Source organism: Musa acuminata, chromosome BXJ1-1, assembly GCF_036884655.1.
Source record: "Musa acuminata AAA Group cultivar baxijiao chromosome BXJ1-1, Cavendish_Baxijiao_AAA, whole genome shotgun sequence".
Classification (NCBI taxonomy): Eukaryota; Viridiplantae; Streptophyta; class Magnoliopsida; order Zingiberales; family Musaceae; genus Musa; species Musa acuminata.
The window spans coordinates 9,337,269-9,358,884 of record NC_088327.1 but is presented as its reverse complement, the minus strand read 5'-3'; the positions used below and the strand labels follow the sequence as shown (position 1 = coordinate 9,358,884).

The 21,616-nt window shown below is 45.6% G+C and overlaps 5 protein-coding genes and 1 pseudogene across 6 annotated transcripts; 1 reads left to right on the top strand and 5 right to left on the bottom strand.

The window, feature by feature from the left end:
- Nucleotides 1-1,143: 1,143 nt before the first annotated feature.
- Nucleotides 1,144-3,781, top strand: LOC135666538 (protein IQ-DOMAIN 18-like). The gene is made up of 5 exons (XM_065178158.1): nucleotides 1,144-1,466; nucleotides 1,569-1,862; nucleotides 1,952-2,218; nucleotides 2,314-2,451; nucleotides 2,541-3,781. Exons 1-5 carry the CDS (start codon nucleotides 1,341-1,343, stop codon nucleotides 3,327-3,329), a joined length of 1,614 nt encoding a protein of 537 aa, XP_065034230.1. The 5' UTR covers nucleotides 1,144-1,340; the 3' UTR covers nucleotides 3,330-3,781.
- LOC103995545 (protein CANDIDATE G-PROTEIN COUPLED RECEPTOR 7-like) lies at nucleotides 3,672-8,839 on the bottom strand (annotated as a pseudogene).
- Nucleotides 8,840-9,341: 502 nt separating this feature from the next.
- LOC135680498 (uncharacterized) lies at nucleotides 9,342-13,068 on the bottom strand. Its single transcript, XM_065194453.1, has 7 exons — nucleotides 12,909-13,068; nucleotides 12,759-12,848; nucleotides 12,502-12,656; nucleotides 10,347-10,467; nucleotides 10,142-10,261; nucleotides 9,990-10,060; nucleotides 9,342-9,921 (listed from the first exon to the last, which is right to left on the bottom strand). The coding sequence occupies exons 1-7, from the start codon at nucleotides 13,017-13,019 to the stop codon at nucleotides 9,669-9,671; spliced, it is 921 nt and encodes a 306-aa protein (XP_065050525.1). The 5' UTR covers nucleotides 13,020-13,068; the 3' UTR covers nucleotides 9,342-9,668.
- A 723-nt stretch (nucleotides 13,069-13,791) lies between these two features.
- Nucleotides 13,792-15,543, bottom strand: LOC103993952 (transcription factor MYC3-like). The gene has a single exon (XM_009414198.3). It carries the CDS (start codon nucleotides 15,427-15,429, stop codon nucleotides 14,026-14,028), a length of 1,404 nt encoding a protein of 467 aa, XP_009412473.2. The 5' UTR covers nucleotides 15,430-15,543; the 3' UTR covers nucleotides 13,792-14,025.
- Nucleotides 15,544-16,929: 1,386 nt separating this feature from the next.
- LOC135666469 (histone H1-like) lies at nucleotides 16,930-17,862 on the bottom strand. Its single transcript, XM_065178066.1, has 2 exons — nucleotides 17,701-17,862; nucleotides 16,930-17,606 (listed from the first exon to the last, which is right to left on the bottom strand). The coding sequence occupies exons 1-2, from the start codon at nucleotides 17,860-17,862 to the stop codon at nucleotides 17,214-17,216; spliced, it is 555 nt and encodes a 184-aa protein (XP_065034138.1). The 3' UTR covers nucleotides 16,930-17,213.
- Nucleotides 17,863-17,998: 136 nt separating this feature from the next.
- On the bottom strand, nucleotides 17,999-21,430 carry LOC103993984 (uncharacterized). 2 transcript variants are annotated; one of them, XM_065177982.1, is made up of 5 exons: nucleotides 21,058-21,430; nucleotides 20,898-20,976; nucleotides 19,583-19,651; nucleotides 18,689-18,824; nucleotides 17,999-18,135 (listed from the first exon to the last, which is right to left on the bottom strand). In XM_065177982.1, the coding sequence occupies exons 1-4, from the start codon at nucleotides 21,378-21,380 to the stop codon at nucleotides 18,717-18,719; spliced, it is 579 nt and encodes a 192-aa protein (XP_065034054.1). In that variant the 5' UTR covers nucleotides 21,381-21,430; the 3' UTR covers nucleotides 17,999-18,135; nucleotides 18,689-18,716. The 2 variants fall into 2 exon arrangements, with proteins under 2 accessions (XP_065034054.1, XP_009412511.2); XM_009414236.3 differs by lacking the exon at nucleotides 17,999-18,135 and having other exon boundaries at nucleotides 18,544-18,824; nucleotides 21,058-21,429.
- Nucleotides 21,431-21,616: the final 186 nt, after the last annotated feature.

Below are 21,616 nucleotides of genomic sequence, written 5' to 3'. Positions count from 1 at the left end.
TTTAGTACGGGGAGAAGGCTTTTGGGTGAGCGGAGCCAACCCAAATCCGGTCGTACTAATACCCTCGACAGGGATGGATGATCCCCCAGTTTGACCCCGCCCCCTTTGACCGCTCCACAACAAAAGAATCGACAGTAGTGCAGTTTGGAAAACCGCCAAACATTGATCGAGATGTGTGCACATCAGCTTCACCCAAAGGGGAGGGAACCAAAGATTCCAACTACCCCATACATTTCTTCTTTCTCGGAAAAGATAAGGTTTGATAATCAAATTAATTATAAATTTTTGATAAGTAGGTGACATGTATGATACATCAATCTAATTATTTTTTGTTTCCTAAGTCCCGTATCGATGGAAGCCTTTACTTGTATGATGTTAGGGGAGAGACGATAGCTCCCGGCCATTGGTTTCACTGTTACATCGGACTTAGCTTGGGCTGGGTGGAAAGACCAGATTGGATGAAAAGTTATCCTTTTCGTCTCCTCAGCTCATAAGCAGATAGAGGGAGAGAGAAGCTCACAGGGTGTCATGGGATCCATGTCCACTACCTTTAAATAAATAGGTGGCCCTTGGAGTTCCCTTCCCTTCCCTGAAACCTCACGTGCTCGCTCCCTCTTTCCTCCCACATCCTTCAAGGCTTTCACTGCCTCCACATGCCATACCTCTCTCTCTCTCTCTCTCTAACTTATTTAAAGCTACATCCTTCTCATTAATACCAGAAATGGCTGTCCTCAGCACTTTTTTTATGGTGCCTGTGAGCTTCTCCACGGCAACCCTGCCATGGACGTTAAGCACCAAGCTCCCTTTCCCATCTCGTACAGACACAAACTTTCCTGCACCTGACCGCACACTACCCTTTATTGAGTCACCCACCTACCTCAGTACAAGTACACATACTCCCCCATACATGTACATGCACCGGCGTACCAGTTTTGATGTTTTAATACTATACGTCTCAATGTCATCGCTGGTTTTAGTTTCCTTCTCTCTCTCTCTCTCTCTTTGTGTGGATGTGGAGGACTAAGACCCTAAACTGGTTTACTCTCCACATGGATTCGCGGAGCAGTGCTCAACTGGTGGGCCCCGAAGAGACATTTAGAGCTCACCCACTGTGGCTAGCTTCGTGATGCGCGTCCACTTAGCTCGTCTGCTCAACGCCTCTGCTCTCTCTGCACTCTCTCTCTCTTCTCTGAGTTGAGTTGATGGAGGAATCATGGATGGGTGAAAGCAAAGTGATGTGTTGTTGAGGAGGTCTCTTCTTCTTCCTTTTTAACTGTGGCTGGGGTGAGCCTTACCTTTTGGGAATCGTTGGGTAACGGTGTAAATGTGCGATCTGGATCATGGGAAAGAAGGGGAGCAGCTCGTGGCTGACGGCGGTCAAACGGGCGTTTAGATCGCCGTCCAAGGACTCCGAGAAGAAGGCCTCGAAGCAGCGAGAAGAGCCGGAGCAAGAGGAAGAAGAGAAGGTTAGTGTCGTGTACCTTACCTTGCCCTGGCCGCCTCTGTGTGCCTCTGTGTTTCTCTGTTCACCTCAAGATGTCTTCCTTTCTTCCTGCCTTCCTCGGTAGCACAAGAAGGAGAAGAGGAGATGGTTGTTCCGGAAGTCGTCGGCGCACGAGCAACAGCCGCAGCAAGGGCAACAAACGAGGACGCCGCCGCCGCCGCCTCCGCAGGCAGCGGTGACGCCGGAGCAAAGGCACGCCATTGCTCTGGCTGTGGCCTCGGCTGCGACGGCGGAGGCGGCTGTAGCGACTGCGCAGGCGGCGGCGGAGGTGGTGCGCCTCACCCAGCCTTCATCTAGCTTCGCCAAGGAGCAGCACTACGCCGCCGTTGTCATCCAAACTGCCTTTCGGGGATACCTGGTACTCCTCTCTTTGCTTCTTCTGGTTCTCCTCGTTTGCCTTCCGGAGTGCAAAGATGGTGACTTTGGGCTTCTGCGGTGCGGATGAAGGCGAGGAGGGCGTTGCGGGCTCTGAAGGGGCTCGTGAAACTGCAGGCGCTGGTGAGGGGGCACAACGTCCGGAAGCAGGCAAAGATGACCTTGAGATGCATGCAAGCCCTGGTGAGGGTTCAGGCGAGGGTGAGAGACCAGCGCATGCGGCTCGCCCAGGAGTCGTCGTCGGTGGTCTCCCGCGGCAGCAACAAGTCCTCCTTCAGCTGCGACACCTCCCTCTGGGAATCCAAATTCCTCCAGGAGCTCGCTGAGCGGAGATCCATGGTAACACATTCCCCGCCTAAAATTCCAAGCTTTTCTTCTTCTTCGTCTTCATCCTGCTCGATTATGTCTGGTATTTTGTTTGATGGTACGAGCAGTCCAGAGATGGGAGTAGCTTTGCGGATGATTGGGACGACCGCCCGAGAACGATCGAGGAGATCCAGGCGATGCTGCAAAGCCGAAAGGAGGCTGCTCTGAAACGAGAACGGGCGCTCTCCTACGCCTTCTCTCATCAAGTAAGCTTCCAAGTCTCTTTCGTTGTCTCCTCCACCTTGTCGTGTCGGCGTTTCTGTGAATGACATCAAATGTTCCGCACGTCGGGAAGCTCTGGAGATCCGACCGGAACCCTTCGCCCGCGCTCGACGAAGACGCGGACCACGAGGTGGCCTCGGCGGGAGAGCAGATGCCGATCCGGTGGATGGATCGCTACATCGCGTCGAGGTCGTCCTTCGACAACAGAGCCAGCAGCAGGGCGGCGCGAGCCTCCACTGACCACCGAGATCCCATCAAGACCTTGGAGATCGACACGTCTCGACCCTTCTCTTACTCCGCCCCCGTCAACCCCCGCCGGCCGACGCCACCACCGCCGGGCACGCAGCACGCTTGCTCCCCTCTCCACCGCGCCCAGCACCAGCACCACCACTACCAAACCCACTCGCCCGTCACGCCCTCGCCGTCCAAGACGCGGCCGTTACAGGTCCGCTCGGCCAGCCCTCGCTACGGGAGGGAGGACCGGAGCTTCTCCACCGTCCACACGCCCAGCTACCACAACCACCACGGCGCGGGAGCCTCGCGGCAGCACCCCCCGGCGATGGTGCCGAACTACATGGCGGCGACAGAGTCGGCAAAGGCGCGGGTGCGATCGCAGAGCGCGCCGAGGCAGCGACCGGCGACGCCGGAGCGGGACAGGGCCGGATCCGCCAAGAAGCGCCTCTCCTTCCCGGCGCCGGATCCTTACGGGTACTCGCAGAGCCTGCGGAGCCCGAGCTTCAAGAGCGCGACGGGGCGGTTCGCGGGGGACCCGCGCTCCAATGTGTCGTCCTCGTGTAACGACAGCCTCGGCGGCGAGGTGTCCCCGTCCTCGACGACGGACCTCCGGCGGTGGCTCCGATGAGAAGCTGGGTGGCGGTCCAATTGTAGGTTTCTTGCTTTCGTTCTGGTCATCCTGTTGGTGTCATTCGGTTGCGTGCCATGGGGAGAACTCGGAGTACATGTGGACGCGGCCTGCAGCGGCAGAAAAGGTAGTCGGTGGCGTTCGGTTGGTAGCCGCCGCCGCCGCCGCCGCCGCAGAGCGTGCAGGGTGTGCGTGCGTTGGGTTGGTCTCCACTTATGGGAAATCATAGAAGCTGCGGTCACATCTTGGGCTTCGAGCACAGGAAGTGGAAGGAGTGACGGGAAGAAGAGCAGTAGCCCACCCTCTAGTGGATTCTTCTTTGGTTCTTTTGACTGCCGTGCTGTGTGTTTGGTCGTTCATTGTTGCTTGGTTCATTCACTCTCTTGTTTTGGTGTGCTGTGGTACCTGACCGCATTATCTAATAAGATGAGAGTGGGCATGTCTGCAGAGCACTTGCTTTGATCCTTAGAAAAGCATACACAATAAACATGATATTGTCAGAATTTGATCTGATGAAATAATCAAGTTAAATATATGATAGAAACACTTAAATAAACTAAATTGGAAAACATAATGTTTGACATCTAATGCTCAAATTTGATCCTTTCCTAAACATGCTTAACTCAAAAGGTATAGACAATTAACCTAACCATGCTTATGCCTAAGTGATAAATAACATACACATCTAGCCCTGTATAAACTCAACCACATACATGAGAAGTAATAATAGTTAAAACTTTTTCCAATCTACAATTTCTCAAAAACATCCTAAGAACATTACTACATTATAAAAATAATCATGGCAAGAGTGTATTTCACTACCCTTTGTGGTGAAGCACAATGCTAAGGCTAACTAAATGGTAAAAGTATCAGAGTAGCTCAGCATAAGTAACTCCAGCATTAAATAGACAGATCCAGCATTTTATGGATTCAGCTAAAACATCTGGGATGAGTCTATTCTCCACCCAGAAGATGTCCATAAAACTTCTTTCCCATTAATGAGACCAGTCAACAAATCTTAGACCTTGCACAACAATGTCAAAATCTACTCCCTTCAGAAATAAATAAATAAAAGCCAAGTAAGGAACACTTGGATATTAATAATCACCAGCAATACTAATCACCATGCTTAATAAAAATTGTAAAAGTCCAAGGTCAACTTTGCAAATAGATCTGAAATTTTACCTCATGCCAATGAAAAAGCAAATATTTCATCCTTTGCATGCCTTGACAGGAAAACAGTTCTGGAAGAAAATAAGTTGTTAGCTCCGATTTGTCGAACTTTTTCTGGTTTTGCAATATGCCTCCAGCACAAAGAGAGACAAACTTATTGAAATCTTGCGACAGAATTCACCATTAAAATCCAACTAGAACATATGAATTCCACATTTATTACTTAAAAAGACTAGCTGAAAACAAAGCAAGCATGAGCTTTCTTTTTAGTTTTCAGCTTGTCATTTTCTCCTCCAGATGACCTGTTTTCCCAAGCAAATTCAGAAAGCACCAAAATTTCCTTCAATATTGCAAGATGCTTCCTTATGATTCATCTTATTCAGAAAGCAGAATGTTTCGTTATAGCAATTACAATAAACCAGGCCATTTAGTCTTGACAGCTACCATGATTCAAATTTATGAGAATATAAACCCCTAGGTAGATCTTATCACTTAGGTAAGACAATTATTATTCATTATCCCCCACTGACATTATCCTCCAAAGTCACTTTCATCCATTCACACCGATAACCCTCATAATTCGACAAGGTCTCTTTCAAATATACAATTCACTATTTCCTCAGAATGCAGTGACTTAAAGGACAGAGTATTTTATCTGTTCCTTAAAGGACACCAAAAATTAACTACTAAAATAGGAAGGGGTGGAATAATTATGTGGCAGTCGTGCAAAGGAAATGAAGCAAAGTTTCAGACTTTTAAGCATTACAGTATCCTAAGAGAATTGCTGTAAGACAAAGTGTGAGGATACCCAATACAAGACCTTTCCTTAACTAGGACACAATGACAGTGAGCTAAAAATGGGAAATGATCTAAAGTGCTTACTATTGAAGATAACGCCGAACTTTTGTTTTGTGTACTATTTCTTATCGTTATTAGATAATATCGGGTATCCTAGAGCCAAGTTATTAGTATAAGAACCATCCAACTCTTAATATCATCATAACCCCCTTCCACTCCTAATGTATGACTAATCAAGGCTGATGACCTCGTCAATGTGCAAGATATAACCAAAAATCACTTATTGGTAGGCCACACGAGGTCCACGGTTCATGTGTAGATCCACAATGTGCTGTACCTCTTGCACCATTTACGGAATGTTTTTTCCAACACAGACTGATACCAATTATGATTCGACTTGATAGATATACCAATCCAATAACTTAAGATATATCAAGCCTAAGAATTATGTGGCCAAGGCCTTTAAGAACAAATTATCAGTAGTATATCCATATACTCTTACATAGAATCAAAACCTCCATCCCACTATTGGGATGTCATGTTTATACAGTGTGAAAGGAGGTTCCTTAGCACCTTCCTTTGAACTTCAAATTCATGGGATGAGGGGCCCATGTGCCTAGAAAGATAGAGGTGCATAAACACAGGTGTCAGAGTATTACCTGCATAGTCCATCAGGTATTATGGAACAAGCAAAATCTAGATGAGTAGCTGAGTGACGTGTCCAAGTTTTATGGATCATGCAGGATTCACTTCACTCTATGTATTTTGAAGAATGCTTAATCAAAACATAGTTTAAATACTTGTCCATACAACCTAGCACTTTTGACCAAGTCAACAACATTGCTCACTAGATTTCTGAGTCAATTGGCTATGGACTCAAGTGCCAAAGACTATGATTCTAGCTCGATTGAGTATCATGTCACTCATAACTCATTTTGAGTTACTGTATTATATCAAGCTTCTTTCAGCTGAGCTAACAACTTTTAGTATAAAGGGTTCTTCTTAAGTAATAGATTAGTACTAAACAAAGGGAAATAGTCTTCAAGCTTATTTTAGTAAGTTCTTACCAGATTTGATGATTGCACTAGCAAGCTGATTAACAACCATGCAGGTCTAGAAACATCATCACTTGAATCTAGGCTTGAGAATAAGTGTTCTAAGAGAGAAACAAAAAGGAACTTGACTGAAAATGAAAAAGAAAAAAAAAAAATATCAATGCACCCTCCTCTGCCTAGGTTGATGCACCATTGCCAATTATATAGTAGAAATATTTTGATAGCAAAAAAGGCAAGCATGGAAAATCAAAACCTCCAAGTATCACAATCCTATAACATATTGGGCTACCAAATACCAAGAAGAAAGGCAAGAACTGAACCATTTGCCTACAGAAATTATGGCAATCCAATAAAAGATGCACAATGCACAACAATACCAAAGGAACTGTAAGGACCTCCTTATATAGTATATAACACATCACAAAGACCTACTATCACATCATGTACCTATCATCTTCACATGAAGTCTATCAGTTAAATATTCTTTAACCAGTAGCCTTGACATCAAATATGATGTTCCTAATAGAGATTCTTCTGAGAAAAAACTTAGGTGAGATCCTTCAACAATTCAGCATACTACATAATGTTAACAACATACAAACCACTCAAATCTGTTTTTATAGTCAGACAGGAAGATCTAAACCATCTACCAACAAGAAAAGACCAAAATCATCCAGCATCAGAACCTCAAGTGTCAAGAAAAAGAAGAAAGTCAACTTTCTACTGAAAGAGAGATACCACAATAGCTGGAGAAAAGCTTAACTAGCCAGGATAGTATGGCAATGGACATGCTTACATGCTGTTGCAACTATATTAAACAAGAAATCATATTTCTTATGACATTTTAATCAACAATTCCTATTACTGTAACACAGCAAAACAAAGGGAAGACATATATAAAATAAGCACAGATCGAACCTCTATTTTGGGTGCTTTCCCAGCAATTTGCAGGCAGCATCAAAGTGCAAGTTGCATTTCCTGATCACCCCCTTAAAAACCCCTTCAATTTCCTTTTCACAATTTGAAGTTGCCGTGGAGCTTGAGTGCCTCAGCTGCAGCTTCCTCCTCATTGATTGCGAAGTAAGGGTTGTACTTCTCGGGCCTGAACTCGTATCCGATGAAGATATAGAACGTGAGGGTGGCGAGCTCTCCGGTGAGCACGCTGTTCCACATGTACCGGTAGGAGGTGATGGCGAGGAGGGCATAGACTACCACCCTGGTGATGTAAATGTAGCGGATGACCACGATGCAGTATTGACGGAAGAAAGTTAGCTTCAAGCGGTTAACGGCGGTCCTGGCGGCCTCCTGGAGATTCTTGATGGACCAGAAAATTGGGAAGAGGACGGTGCAGCAGCAGACAACGTCGACGAGGAGGAAGAGCAGCTTCCAGGTGGCACGATTTGTCGATGGCGACCTGGGCCATGTTTGCGACGACCTGGAGGGGGATAACGGCCATGAGAACCTTCTTCGCGGTCTTGGACGTAGGGTTTGAGGACCAGCCGGTGCCGATGAGGATCATGAGGGTAAAGAGGGAGATGCCCTTGAGGAAGCTGAAGATGTAGAAAAGGACGTCCCAGCCGCGGGCCGACCCGGTGCGCTCGAGGTAGGACTTCTCCTCGGCCTCGCAAAAGAGGCTGAGGGCCTTGAGGACGACAACGGCGAGCATGAAATAGTGGACCCCGAAGGCGGCGCTGCGCATGTGGAGGAGAGCGGCGGCGTAGGCGAAGCAGAGGAGGGAGTAGACGAGTGGGAGGACGGCGGCGCCGGCAGAGAGCTAGGCGTGGCGGGAGGGGTTGGAGGGTCGGGGCGGTCGAACATGGCGGAGCGGACAGTCATGGAGACACGGAGCGAGGGGAGGCAGTTGGCGAAGACGAGGGTGAACTGGCCGGGGATATCGGTGAGGTTGAGGGCGAGGCGGAAGGAGGAGGCGTGGGCGACGGCGACGGCGACGCCAGAGGGTTAGGGCGGGGAAAGGAGCCGGTCGAAGGTGTAGACGACGCGGACGAGGTCGGATTGGAGGGCGCAGGTGATGTCAAGAACCTGCATGTGACGGAGGACGCGCAGTCAAGTGTCCCGGGTGGAAAGGAAGAAGCCCAGCTGCCACAGGTAGACGTCCCCCGTCGTTGCCGACTCATAGGAGAAGGCGACGCCGGTGACATTGAGTTCCAGGCCGTCCCACCGGGTGAATCCGAAGTCATCGAAGGGGATGATGGCCCGAGGGTCCGACTGCACCTCCATCTCCCGGATCTACGGCCTCGCCGTCCACATCAACGACGCCATGATGGTCAACACCAACGCGAACGACAATGACATCGCCACCATGCCCATTGTCTCCTCTTCTCTTTCGTAACGGTGAAGGCTAAGAGGTCATGATCTTGGTCTTGCCATAGGCGAGGAGGAAGAAGAGAAAATAAATAATAGTAGCAACACGAAGTTAGATAAATAATTAAATGAAATCCTTAGCTTCACATGCCGACCTGGAACTTAACTTTGACTTTTGCTTGGTCAACATCTCTGAAATGAATGGAATTATATCCACGTCAGTTCTTCATTCTTTGACTATATTAGGATGAGCAGGGACTAGCAATGCAAAGTGATCTGTGATCCAACTTAGGTCCAGAATCCTTGTGCTATGGCTTTACACAAACCCACAGCTAGATGTGATCTCAAATACCATAAAAACTTTTGTAATTTATTGTACGATAAACGAGGTTTATTTTATCTTAAAATCAAATCCATTTCGATCAGGTCCAAAAGTAAGTCAAATTGAAAGAGGAATAGTCCAAGTCAAATCAGTGAATAATCCCTAAAAATTACACAAAAAATATAATCTGTAGCAAAAGAACAGAAAAATTAAACATATTATGCCAATGTTGTTATAACGACCAAAGGAAATCCTCCAAATCATGAACTCATAAGTGGAAGAGTTCATGGTGTAGATTGCTTGGACTTGTGATTGTAACGAAGAACAGAGAAGGTCAAATCAGGATAGAATTCAGGGAGCGCGAAACTCTTGTTCCATTATCCCTGTCATAAATTATCTTAGAAAATACACAAAGCACACGTTCCAGAGAATATTATGATGCTAAATTTATACATGCGTGTAGAGGAAATTTACCAACAGGCACCCTGAACCAGATAGGTACACATATAATCTACTTATGCCGGTTTAATCTACACCTTGAATATAAGAGACCGATTTCATGAGTCCATATTAGAAGAGAAAAGAGTCTTTCACTAGGGAATTCGAAAGCAGAAGATGAAGCAGACCTGTAGATCATTCTGTGCATGCTTGTGCAGAAATGGAACGTCATTAGGTGTCATTTACAGGGTTTTCATCTTCTTCAGGTTTGACAAAGAACTCGATGTAAGCAATACGGCTAAGCTGCTGAATACCACCACTGGTATCACCATGGGAGTGCTGGCCACCTGCTCTTTTAACCGATACCAGATGCTGTATCTTCAGCATCCCTCCCCTCCCAATTGTCACTTTGCTTCCTCTATTGTCCTTCAAAATGCTATTAGGAATGTGTGAAGTTGTCGCACGGAGAAACTTGTACTTGTACCTATGAATTTAACCAATTAAATGTAGAACACTACGTAATTGTCAGGTAATCCAGAAAATGCAGTTTACCTGTACGACACACGGTGGTCGCACTGGAATGCAATCAAAAGCTCGGTATTTGCATAATAGGGGAACTCTACCTGTCAGAAGTTTAAATTGTTTGTAAATAAAAATGGGTTTCTCAGCAATGAGGCAAGTTCAAGATAAAGACATTTTCAAACCTGCAAGTCACCATGACCTTCACCTCTGAGTATAACGGAAGGAGGGTCTGGTTGTAGAACTATTTGGATGCTGGAGCCAGGCCATTCAAGATCATCAACTGCTTCCTTTAGTACAGCAGACTAACAATCATGAGGAAGCAGGACCACAATTAGCATCCGAACTGCTTTAGGATTAAAACAATATAGGCCAAGGATAGTGCAATACCCTGACTGTAAATGTGGCATGAACATTTCCGGTAGGCTGAAAATTATAGTCCCATGATATGGTGTCGGGAATCCTTGTTCTAATCTCCGCATAGATGCAAGCATCCGGAGAATCTACTGTCCTACAATGATGAATTTATAGAATTTCAAATTTTACAAAGAATATCAATCAAGCATATCTTCATCATAAAAGTCAAAGCCTATTCTATGAAATGGCAATGATGCATTGTATTAGTGATAATCCATTGAGCATCTAGGAAGAAAACACGTGTGGATACAATATGGAAGCACTGGAACAAGCTATTAGACCTTAAGTATAGCAAGTCAAGATTGACCACAAGCAAAAGCGGATGGGTCGTTTACCTGTGGTTATGGTTCCTGCCATACTTGACAGTTGACACAACCAAAGACAGTTTGCATCACTAGCCATTATAATCATTCTCAATGGACTAGTTGATGATAATAAATCAGTGGTCATTAATGTGATTGACCAAAGGAGAGGCAAAAGGGGATTGATCAAAATGGATGGTGAAGGAGGTCATTAGCCCATACCATATTGGATGGAGAAGACAAAAGAGAGAAAAACTGTTGATCCTTGGGATTTAGGTTGAGGTTTCCTCAGACATGAATAAAATTAAAATAGAGCATCCTCCCGTGACCGAAGTTTATAGCTGGACATTTAAAATTGGGAACTACCACTTGTATCCCTTCTTGCCATTCCAATATTGCCATATGATCTTGGTGTTGCCATAGCATTTTCACAAAAGCACCAAATATTTTCATGGTGAAGACTTCTCCCAACCACAATAAGTCCCAAAATGGAGAAGAATACTCTATACGAGACCATGAAAGTAGATAAAGCATTTTTTACTAAAGAAGTACTATCACTAATAATAATTTTAGGATTTTCTTACTAAATATAGTTGGAATATTCGTTTTAGGAATTTCTTCTGGATTGTTTTTTTAAAAGATATTATGCTAACCTCATATAAAATTTTAAATATATACCAACTCATTTTATTTTATCAAATAATCAACATGGAATTAGGGAATTAATTCTTCACTGCAACAAGCTTCAAAGTTTATAATCAGTAGATCCATCTTTCGTTTCCCAACTAGATAGGAATTATCAATGGGAAAGTATTTATTATTTAGCCAGAAAGACCATTGTATACCAACACATAGGGGTGTTCAAAGAGGTCTGAACCGAACCATTAAGGGTCAAACCAAACCAAACTGAAAAAAAAAATTCAGTTCAGCTAGAGCAAGTTACTCAGGAACCCGAACTGCAACCATTTCAGAGCTACCTAACCGAACTGGTTCAAAATGAGTTCATCCGGTTCGATTAACCAGTGAACTGGTTTTCAGTTATAAGTAATTTAATATATATATATATATATATATATATATATTATGGCCCAACAACATAATGCACGCTCTAAGCTCATTGAATACGAGAGACGTCCAAGCATGAATTCAGTGCCACTGTAGCTCGGGCAAAATCATCGAAAAGAATTGAGCTAACACTAACACACATATAGAGCTTTCATCATGAATATCAGCACGCTTTCTTGCAGGACAGAATATGTTACATTAGCTATGTTTCACCTCTGTTCAACGGCGATAAGGGTGTTAGAGAAAGAAGGGGTTACAGCGCTAAGTACCATATTTATACAAGTCTCTTAGTTTGCTCGTTCTCTCTTTTGCATAGTAGTATATAATTGATGAATGTGACTCGCATCAAATCTTAAGTGCTTAAATGGATCTCTAGGACAACTACTTATTGCCCTTGGTTCCCTAAATGTCGATCTCTAGGACAACTATAGTGCCATAACAATTTCCCTTGGTTGCCTAGATCTCTAGGACAACTATATATCCCTGCACCTTAATTACATAGGCTATAGTGCCATAACAATTCTCAAAGTCAATTGCAATGACCAATCGGTTTGATGTAACTCATTTCCCTAAACATAGCAACCCTTGTAACCCACTTGAATGTCGATCTGCCTGCTAAATCAAGAAGATCGGCACCCGATGTGCATACAAACAAAGAACACATACTACTTATTTCACCAATCCAACATCTGCCCATTCAGAATATAGTTACATCATAGAACATGCAAAGGAAATAATTAAACCAAAACACAGGAGCTTACTTCAAAAGAAGCTGCATGTCAGGGCCAGGGTACCGGATTTCGATCACAGGGGCATGTCCAGGGGTAGAAAATGTGTTGAGACAATCGACGAACAGCCCCAAACTCAGCCCAAACCGGGGCCGCCCCTCCGCCGTGTACTCGTACACAAGAAACAACTGCAGAGATTTCACTTCTTGAATGCAAGAGCACATTTCCCGACGAGAACAAACAAATCGAAACACAAAGAAGGCGGTTCTTTTCGCTCAGGGACACAATACCTCGCGCTTTAGGTAGACCTTGGCCTGGAGGCAGCCGGATTCCTCCACGATAAGGACGACGCCGTGCTCCGAGATCTCGACGACGGCATCCTGGTCGCGGTGAACGGGTCAAAGGAAACCCTAAAAGAGAAAGAAGAGATGGGGCGCAACCTGGTGGCGCTTCCATCGGACGGAGGAGAGAGCGTCGACCATGCCCTGGGCGCAGTCGAGCTGGCACACGAGGTCCGGCGCATCGCCGCCCATCCCGGCGTATGAGCTCATCGCCCTCTTCCTCTCCCTTCCCGCCCAAAGCACCAAATTCCAATGGCAAGAATTGGATGCGCGGGCACCAAAAGAGACTCGAGATGGGCTTTTGGGTTGGGTTCGGCCTCAGTCGAGACCCAAATCATACCATGGACCAATCGTTATATAGTCAACGAGCACACGCAGTGACGGTGGCCTGCGAAGCAGGAGATTGCTACGTGGATCCTCCATATTGTCCCTTGATTTCCACTGCTTCTGTCTTCCACTTCATGACAGGTTTACAGGGAGGCTGATCGATTCATCGATGCTGATCTATTCATATCCCCCACATGTTTCGGTACTGCATAAAGGTTTTAGTGGCTGTGGGGAACGGTGATCATTTAGTTCTCCACATGTTTTGCATCAGTTTCATTTAGAAGAAGCTTCTTGTGTTATCCTGTGTGGTGGGAATATACTTGATTCGGTTTCAGACTCCTAAAATCTAACGATCAGAATCGAATCGGATAGGGATTTGTTCCAACGATTTCAATCGTGAAATTATAATTTTGTTAAATAAAAAATATAATTATATTTATATATTTGAGTGTTGCTTGTCATGTGGTAGTTAACACGTGAATAGAACCCGTTGCCAACGCCCGGGAGAGGGTCGTGCGCTGTTCCGCGGTGCCGGGAAGAATGGTAATCTTACAGTCCACGTTGATTCATCGATTTAGGGGTCTTAACGCGAGCACAAATGGCTGGTGCTGTGTCGAAACAAATAAAGTTGAACGGTTAAGATCAAAAGTTACAGTAAGATCAACGGTTTGTTATTATTGTTGTCATCATATCTAATCACCCTCACACCACAGTAACAAGTTCTTTAACCCACGACGGAAGCCATGAGAGGCATTATTCCCACTACCCAAACGAGTCATTAGCTCTAATACGTCGAACCACCTACGGAGCAACAAAAAGGAAAGAAGACTGTAATCCTGGCTTCTTCGCCCGCAGGCTCCTCCTCCTCTTCTTCCTCCTCCTCCTCCTCTCAGCTCGTCTCCAGCTTGGTGAGGAGGGCGTCCCTGAGGCTGTCCTCCGCCTGCAGCCCATCCGGCACTCTCACCACCACATCATGCAGCATCACCTCTTTGACGCTCGACACGCTCGCGTGGTGCACCTGCAGCTCTAGCTCCCGCAGCACCTCCATCAGCTTCGCCGTCGGGTGGCTCACGTTCTCCGTTTGAACCCTGATCATCGCGTCCGGCCCCAGCGACTTCACCTCCACCTCCATCGTCGCTGGCCCTGCTGTCACCACCGACGACGAGGTGGTAGCCGTCGCGGTGCTGCTGGCCATGGCGCCGCAGGGTCGGTTGCTGGCGTCCACCACGTTTATCTCCTTCTTGGCCCTCTTCGAATCTGCCTCGAGATCCTCCAGCTTGGACTTCAGTTCCTTGATGTAGGAGACGGCGTCGGCTAGCAGGGACGCCTTGTCCATCCTCGACACGTTGGGCACCACCGAGCGCAGCGCGTAGAACCGGTGGTTCAGCTTCTCGCGCCGCTGCCGCTCGGCCTCGACGTGGTTCACCGGCGTCTCTCGCCTGCTGCCGGGCTTCCGCCCCCGCTTCTTTCCTCGGAGGCCCTCCACCGTCTGTCCTCCTTCGGAATCGGAGAACTGCTCCGTGTCGACCGACATCGACGGCCCGGAGACCTCCTTCTTCGAGACTGGGCTCGGCAGAGTCACGACAGGCGCCAGACCGGCGTCGGCCTCGTCGTCGGGAACGGAGAAGATGGCCTTGGCCTGCTGCACCAAGACCCAGTTCTCCCCAACGAGCTCGGAGGAGCCGAGCTCCAGGACGCCCCCAGCCACCGGCACGCACACTATCGTCTCGATCCCGTGAAGCTGTGCCTCGCGGGTTCGGTCGCAGCCGCACGTCTGGAGCGCATGCGCGCCCGTCAACCAGACGAGCGCCAGCGTGCCGTAGACGCGGGCGGGTACGGCGGCCTCCCCCGCCGCGAAGCACCGTGTGAGGGAAACCACGTAGAACCACTCGGCATCGTCGCCGTCGGTGCAGGCCTCATCGATCAGGACGGCATGGACACCACCGCCGCTGCCGCTCCTCGGTGGGACGCGCCTCCCGTCGAGCTCACGATTGCCGCGGAAATGGCCGTCGCCGAAGGCGAGAAGGTGGTGATCGGGGGAGGCGCGCCAGAAGATGGCGTAAGTCCACCACTCGGGTCGGGAGCCGAGGAGGCACTGCAGCCGGTGCTGAAGAGCGCTAGTAGCCGGCCGGTGAGCAGGGGCGGGGAAAAACGGTGGCAGCGACGGCAGAGAGGGGGGCGGTGGGGGAGGAGGGGAGCAAGACGAGGAGGAGGTGGAGATGATCTCTGCCATTTGCTGGACGGTGCTCGATATCCTCAGCTTCGACCTCCCACAGTCCGCAGCCACGACCATGGTGTCGCATCCAAGGATGTGGGTGGGGATTTAAATGGCCGGGGAAAGAGGCACATAGATAATGATTGATTGCACTGTCGCCATCTTTCCTGTCTTCCTCTTTCATCACCCCACCTCATAAATAGGAAGGGGGAGTAAACAGCGAATGCGACGAGGTGATGGCCGTGAAGGGGAGAAAGGTCTGGGGAAGAACGGGGATGACGACGGGCAAAGGATCCTTCCTGTGGGCTTCGGGTGCGGCGAGCAGGGGAGCCATAATTGTGATGGTTGGGCTGTGCCGGGCTTTGTTGGTTTCCACGTAGCTCCTCCTCCTCCTCCGCTCTCTCAGAGTGCGGATCGATTCCTTTTCCCGGACGGGGAGAAGAAGCATCGTGGAAGGTGACGGTGACCGTCGGACGGCACGTGCATTTGCCTCTTTGCGTGTTTGTCTGATCCGAATCCAATATGATCTCCACGGTATCTGACCGATGGCTCGAGTTGGGTCAACCGACATGCGGACAGATTCACTTCGATTGATTTATATAGAGAGTTTAGTATTTTGAATCAGTAATTTTAAGTCAGAATCAGATCGATATTTTGGATTATCAATTAACGAATTGATTATTTAATCAAATTAGATTGTGACAGATCGTATAAAAATAAAACAAGAAGAATAATCAAAATATTAGGATTGAATCTTGATAACGATGTTAAGTCACATTGCTATTTTAGTTCCACATAGGATATTAAAAAATATTTAAATTAATTTAGATTTTTTTTCTTAAATTTTATTTTTATTTTTCTCATACTTTTGTGTTATATTCTCATTATCACCTCCGATATCAATCTCATTCTAGAAAATATATTTATTATCATTAACACCATAACCTTTATTGATCGACCAATCAAAGAGGAAGGTTGGGTCAAAGTTGAACGCAAGTATATAGTCCCATAGGAAGATTTCGATCGCTCATTCTCGAAGCCTCTTTCTCGATGACAATAAAAATATAGATAAAGATAAATCAAGAGAATCAAGGGAGGGGAACCATATAGTCCCATGAAGCAAAGGAGAAAAGGTATCATAGACAAACGATAAGACCTTACAAAGTAAAAACACTCACAATGAAAGAGTCAGACAATAAAACCTTATGGGATAAGCGATAATGTAAAGACTACCGAAGGTGAGGCTATCATGATAAAACGACACAAAGGCTAAGAATAAAATAATAAAAATAATCATAATAAAAAAATAAATAAAAATTTATATTTTTTGGAAACAGTTATCTAATTAATTTATATGAACTTAATTTGTACATCTTTTGGATCTTTACAAATACATCAAACATTTAAATAAAAAAAATTAAAATTAGCTGACTAAAAGGACATACTATAATTAGTTGGAGAGTGTTTTGGGATTACAATCTTGCGTTCCAGTCCACATGGACATCATAAAGTACTTCACTCGCAATCTGATTGACCACATACGACAGTCATAAAGAGACATCAAGAGGACACGTAGCATTCATCAGAAGTAGCATCTTCACTAGCTTTCATAGATCCCTAGGATCCCAGACATCGTTTCCCGGATGAAACGCAGTCGTGACTCTGCGTCAATCACTGTATATGCTTTCGAGTGTTGTTGCAGAAGAAGCATCGTATGCTATTAGCAGATGGAAGAAGAGAAGGATTAGATTACAAGATGAACGTGAAGGGTGACAGCATCAAAGACCAGAGCGGCTTAACCCTACGGACACATCCTATATACTGAGCACGAACACAGTCGCAGAACTGAGCCCTCCGCACCATCAAGCAGCGGCCTTTCTCGCCTTCTTCGCCGCTGGGGACCTGATCGACTTGGGCTGCTTCGGCTTCGGAGCAGCGGCCTTCTTTGCCTTCTTCGCGGTACCTGCATAAGCTTTCCTCTTGGTAGCCTCCCTTGGCTTCCTCGCCTCCCGTTGAGGCTGCTGCTTCTTCTCCATCTTCTTCGTCTCGCCATTCTTTCCGGCCTCCGACAGCTTGAATGAAGCCTTTACCTTCACAAGCTTCCCCTTTGCCGTGAAGTTCCTCAGCTGGACAGCCAAGACCTTCTTGTAGTTCTGCGGCAGCACTCCCTTGTGCTTCTCCTCCATGAAGTTGGCGATCGCGTAGGGGCTCGATCCGGTCTTGTCGTTAAGGGCAACGATGGCCTCCTTGATCATCTAATTAGCCGACAAAAGGAAAAAATCGAATCTTGCACGCATGTAGCATCAAATCGGAGAACAAAACCCAGAAAGGCGATAGCTTTCTCCTCACCTGGAAATAAGGCGGGTGAGACGGGGCGGAAGGTTTGGAACCCATGCGCTTCTTATCCTTGGGGGATTTCGGGACCTTCGCCTTCTTCTCCTTCGCCGGCTTTTCCTCTGTGAGCTTCGGCACCTCCTCGGTGGCGACCTCAGCTCCGTCCTCGGTGGACATGGCTCGAGAAGCTTCCACACACTTCACGACTACGTCCTTCCGTGTTACTCTAATCGGGCGAGGGGGAATGTGATTTGGTGGGGAGCTTTTATAGTCGTGCAAAACAGGGGACGGACGGCTATGATTGGCGGCGAGGGGAGGCACACGGATCAGATCCTTTGCTACCGCATCTCAGCCGTCCATTTTTACAATGGACAGTGGAGAGGGACGGCAATCGCTTAGCTGTCGGGCGCCTGTGTCTCCAGCCGCACGTTGCAAGGCTGGAGGATAAGGCTGACGTAAGAAAAGGTGGATTAGTTGGATCAAAGATGTAGCAATGGAATTCGAAGAAACCACCAGTGGGCGTCTCTGAATCATTTTTAGTATTACTCATTTTATTAATATTCTTTTCTTAGGTTAAGATTAAAAGTTACTTTAATTTTTACACAAATAATTGCTTCCAATCACTTTATAATTCGAATATCATGTTAATTTGTAAGTGACTAAAAGTTGATAAAGCAATTAAATAGAGTATTAATAATCAGAGGATTCATTTACATAGTTAACACAACCCTACAGGTGTTATTTTAAATAGATCATACTTAATATTATTGTCTCGAGTTAATCACATGGAATGTCAAACTAATATTTGAATTCTTAACTTGTTAGCAATCAAATCAATATCGATAGTAAAAAAAAATATGAATTATAAATGGTTTTTTTTTCTTTTGCTAGCCTGAGTTTTGAGAAACATGTGGCATAATACACTTACAAACAGGCTTCTTCATTGGGAAGGAGTAGAGAGAGTCTCTGTGGCATATCGACAAAGGAAATAACAATATGTTACCTTTCATTCGATCATGGAGTAATAATACTTAGGAGCTTTTTGAGCCTTCTTGAGATGCTTTATATATTCGAAATGCAGCAAAACACATTGTCATGTTGCCAAGAACTGTCAATGCAGCTTGAAGAGCCACCAGTATCTGCAAGGAGCTCAAACTGATCATGAAATAGAATAAATAGGCCTCCTCAAAATAAGAAACACCAGTGTTTTATGCATTTTAGAGAGCATTCAAGATGGGGTTTTAGTGATTATTTGTGAACATGTTTGGATCACATCTGGGATGCTATGACTATTCCATCATCATGACTATGCTTTTCGACACACATGGCAAACATATTTTAGTTATCATTTACGTGATTTTAGAACATTCCCTAAGGGTCAGATCTGTTTACATGTATCTGCACTATAAAATAAAATCAGGTAAAATATAATAAACTATAGGCATATGATGAATCTTTAATAAGAAATATCATGTTTTAGAACACATCTAAAACTCTGACGATTCCATCATAAGCATGCTTTTTAACACATGAACATGACACAAACATCAAATATACCATCAGAACAGAAGTCAAATTGATGGGACAAACTGTTTTAGCACTCATTTAAAGTATGCGACAAACATAATTTTAATTAACATTTACAGTCTTTTAATACACTTCCTAGAGGTCGATCTATGCGAGCCATATACATGAGTTTGGAAGGGATCTCTGGTACATGCATCTGGACTATAATATAAAATTAGGTAAAATATACAATGAATCTTTGAAAAGTGGTTCCTGAATTTGTATACTACAAAGAGATTAAAGTCCTTATTAATAGTTACTTCTGTAAGAATATAATTAAAAGATCGCACCTCATTAGAGCTGTGATATTGTGTTAGCAAAATGATCATACCTCAAGGGACTCTGCATTATAAAAGAAATGCCATGTGCATGCACAAAGTGCTCCTCCAAGAAGTGGAACCTGGATAACAGGGATAAGTCAGTTTCAACTCAGACCCCAAAGTTTCTAATATCCTAAATTAATCTCACAGCTTATGAGACCTAGCAATTATTGATGATATTTCCAACAAAATAACAAGAACCAACACAATGCATAAGTCTACCAAAAATCCTAGAGTACCTCCTGCCTGCTGCCTTTCCCAGTTCTTTTAACCTGAAAGGCAGCAAGTGGTCTCATTTGGTGTTGCCTCTCCAATCTGATGTACACAGATGATTAATCATGGGCATAGAGTAATGAAAACAGGCAAAACCTTGAAATGTCATAGCAGAGTGCAAAACTTGAAGGAAGCTGTTGTTGTTCTTAGCTGGGAGGGGTGTTGACATGGTCAGTTCATCTGGTTTGATAGTTTATATAATTCCTAGGTCCTCTGGTTAGTGCAACCCCAGATTTAACTCTTTTCTCCCGGTCTTGCCACACATTATGATCAACACAGGTGCGGAGTCTCCTAATATGACATCCCTAACTAGCCAACAAATGATGACATTAAATCTTAAAAAGACAAAATATCTTTGCAGATATCTATAACCTTTGTCGATATGAGAAATATTTCACACCAATCATATGGTCATATGTGAACCCCATATCACCTGAATCCCGATGAATTTGCTCTAACTATGTGCAGTGAAGGCCAAGATACTATGTAAATGGATCACCTATTTAGCTACAAACAAATACTCTCTCTTGCTACATAAAACACTCATTATTCCGCATCTTGGGTCGGTTCTAACTTGAGCGTCGAAAGATATTCAACATCTCGAGTTAGTTCTAACTCAAGCATTGGAGGGACCTCCTCGTGTTCGTCCCTAACACCAGTTTTACATGAATACGAGACATTTTGCACATTGGGCTCAAAGAATAGTAACAACACATCTTGCTTGGAAAGCAGGTTAAATGGGGTTCGACAAATTGGGTCGTCGAAAAGACAAACATTGTCTAGTAAATATAGGTGGGAAAATTATGTAGATTGATTGGATAATCATCATCCACTAATATATATTTCTGTTGGGCAAACTATCTTCTGCACTACATCTATAGGTAGCATATTAATCCAATGAAGCAGGAGTTACAAGGAACTGCGACAACACACACCAATCGGCCTATCGAACCATGTATGTAAAAGCCTATCATCAAGATTAGGGATTTCTCAAGGTTAAAAAGGACTGTGAAATCCTCACAAGTATAAGCCAAAGCCAGATCTTTTGCTTACCATTCCCCAGGTGAGACCTTTCCAGGTCTGGAAACCGGATTTCTCCCCGTACTGCCACACCAACACCATCGCGATGACCCTTCCGACAAAAGAATCGCGGAACACCAAGATCAATATCAAGATCAGGGAAAGAACAGAGGGGATCGAGGGAGGAAGTCACCATTCAATGACGCTGGAGACGTGGACGGCCCAGGTGGGCAACGAGAGCGCGTTCTCGGGCTCTTGGAGGGCGGCAAGCACCAAGACGGGAGCGTCGACCGGCAGCGCCTGCGCCGACGCCGCCATGGCGAGGGCTGCAGTTCCGCCCGCTACCAACGCCGCCGCCGCCGTGGGCAAGTACCGCCGCTCCTCACGCCTGGTAGGCGACGCCGCCGAAGAAGCAGAGGAGGAGCCACCACGTGGTGCAGGAATTAGTGATGATGACCATGGTGAAGAAGAAGAAGAAGGGGGTTTATGGTACGCTATCGACATGGCTGTGGCCATTGCGGCTCCAGTCTGAGAACGGTTGGCCTTTAATTGGGATGTCGTGTTATATCGAATTCTATTTCCTTCTCTTTTTTTATGGTCTTTTTCCAGGAGATTTAAAGTGGGCCCAGAAATAAATAATGGGTCCAGACATAACTCATGAGGCCCTAAATTTAATTCTATCAACTCCCAAATCCCATTCTCAAACCTACAAAATTGAGGTTTCTACTAAGACTCAAATATGAGATCATATA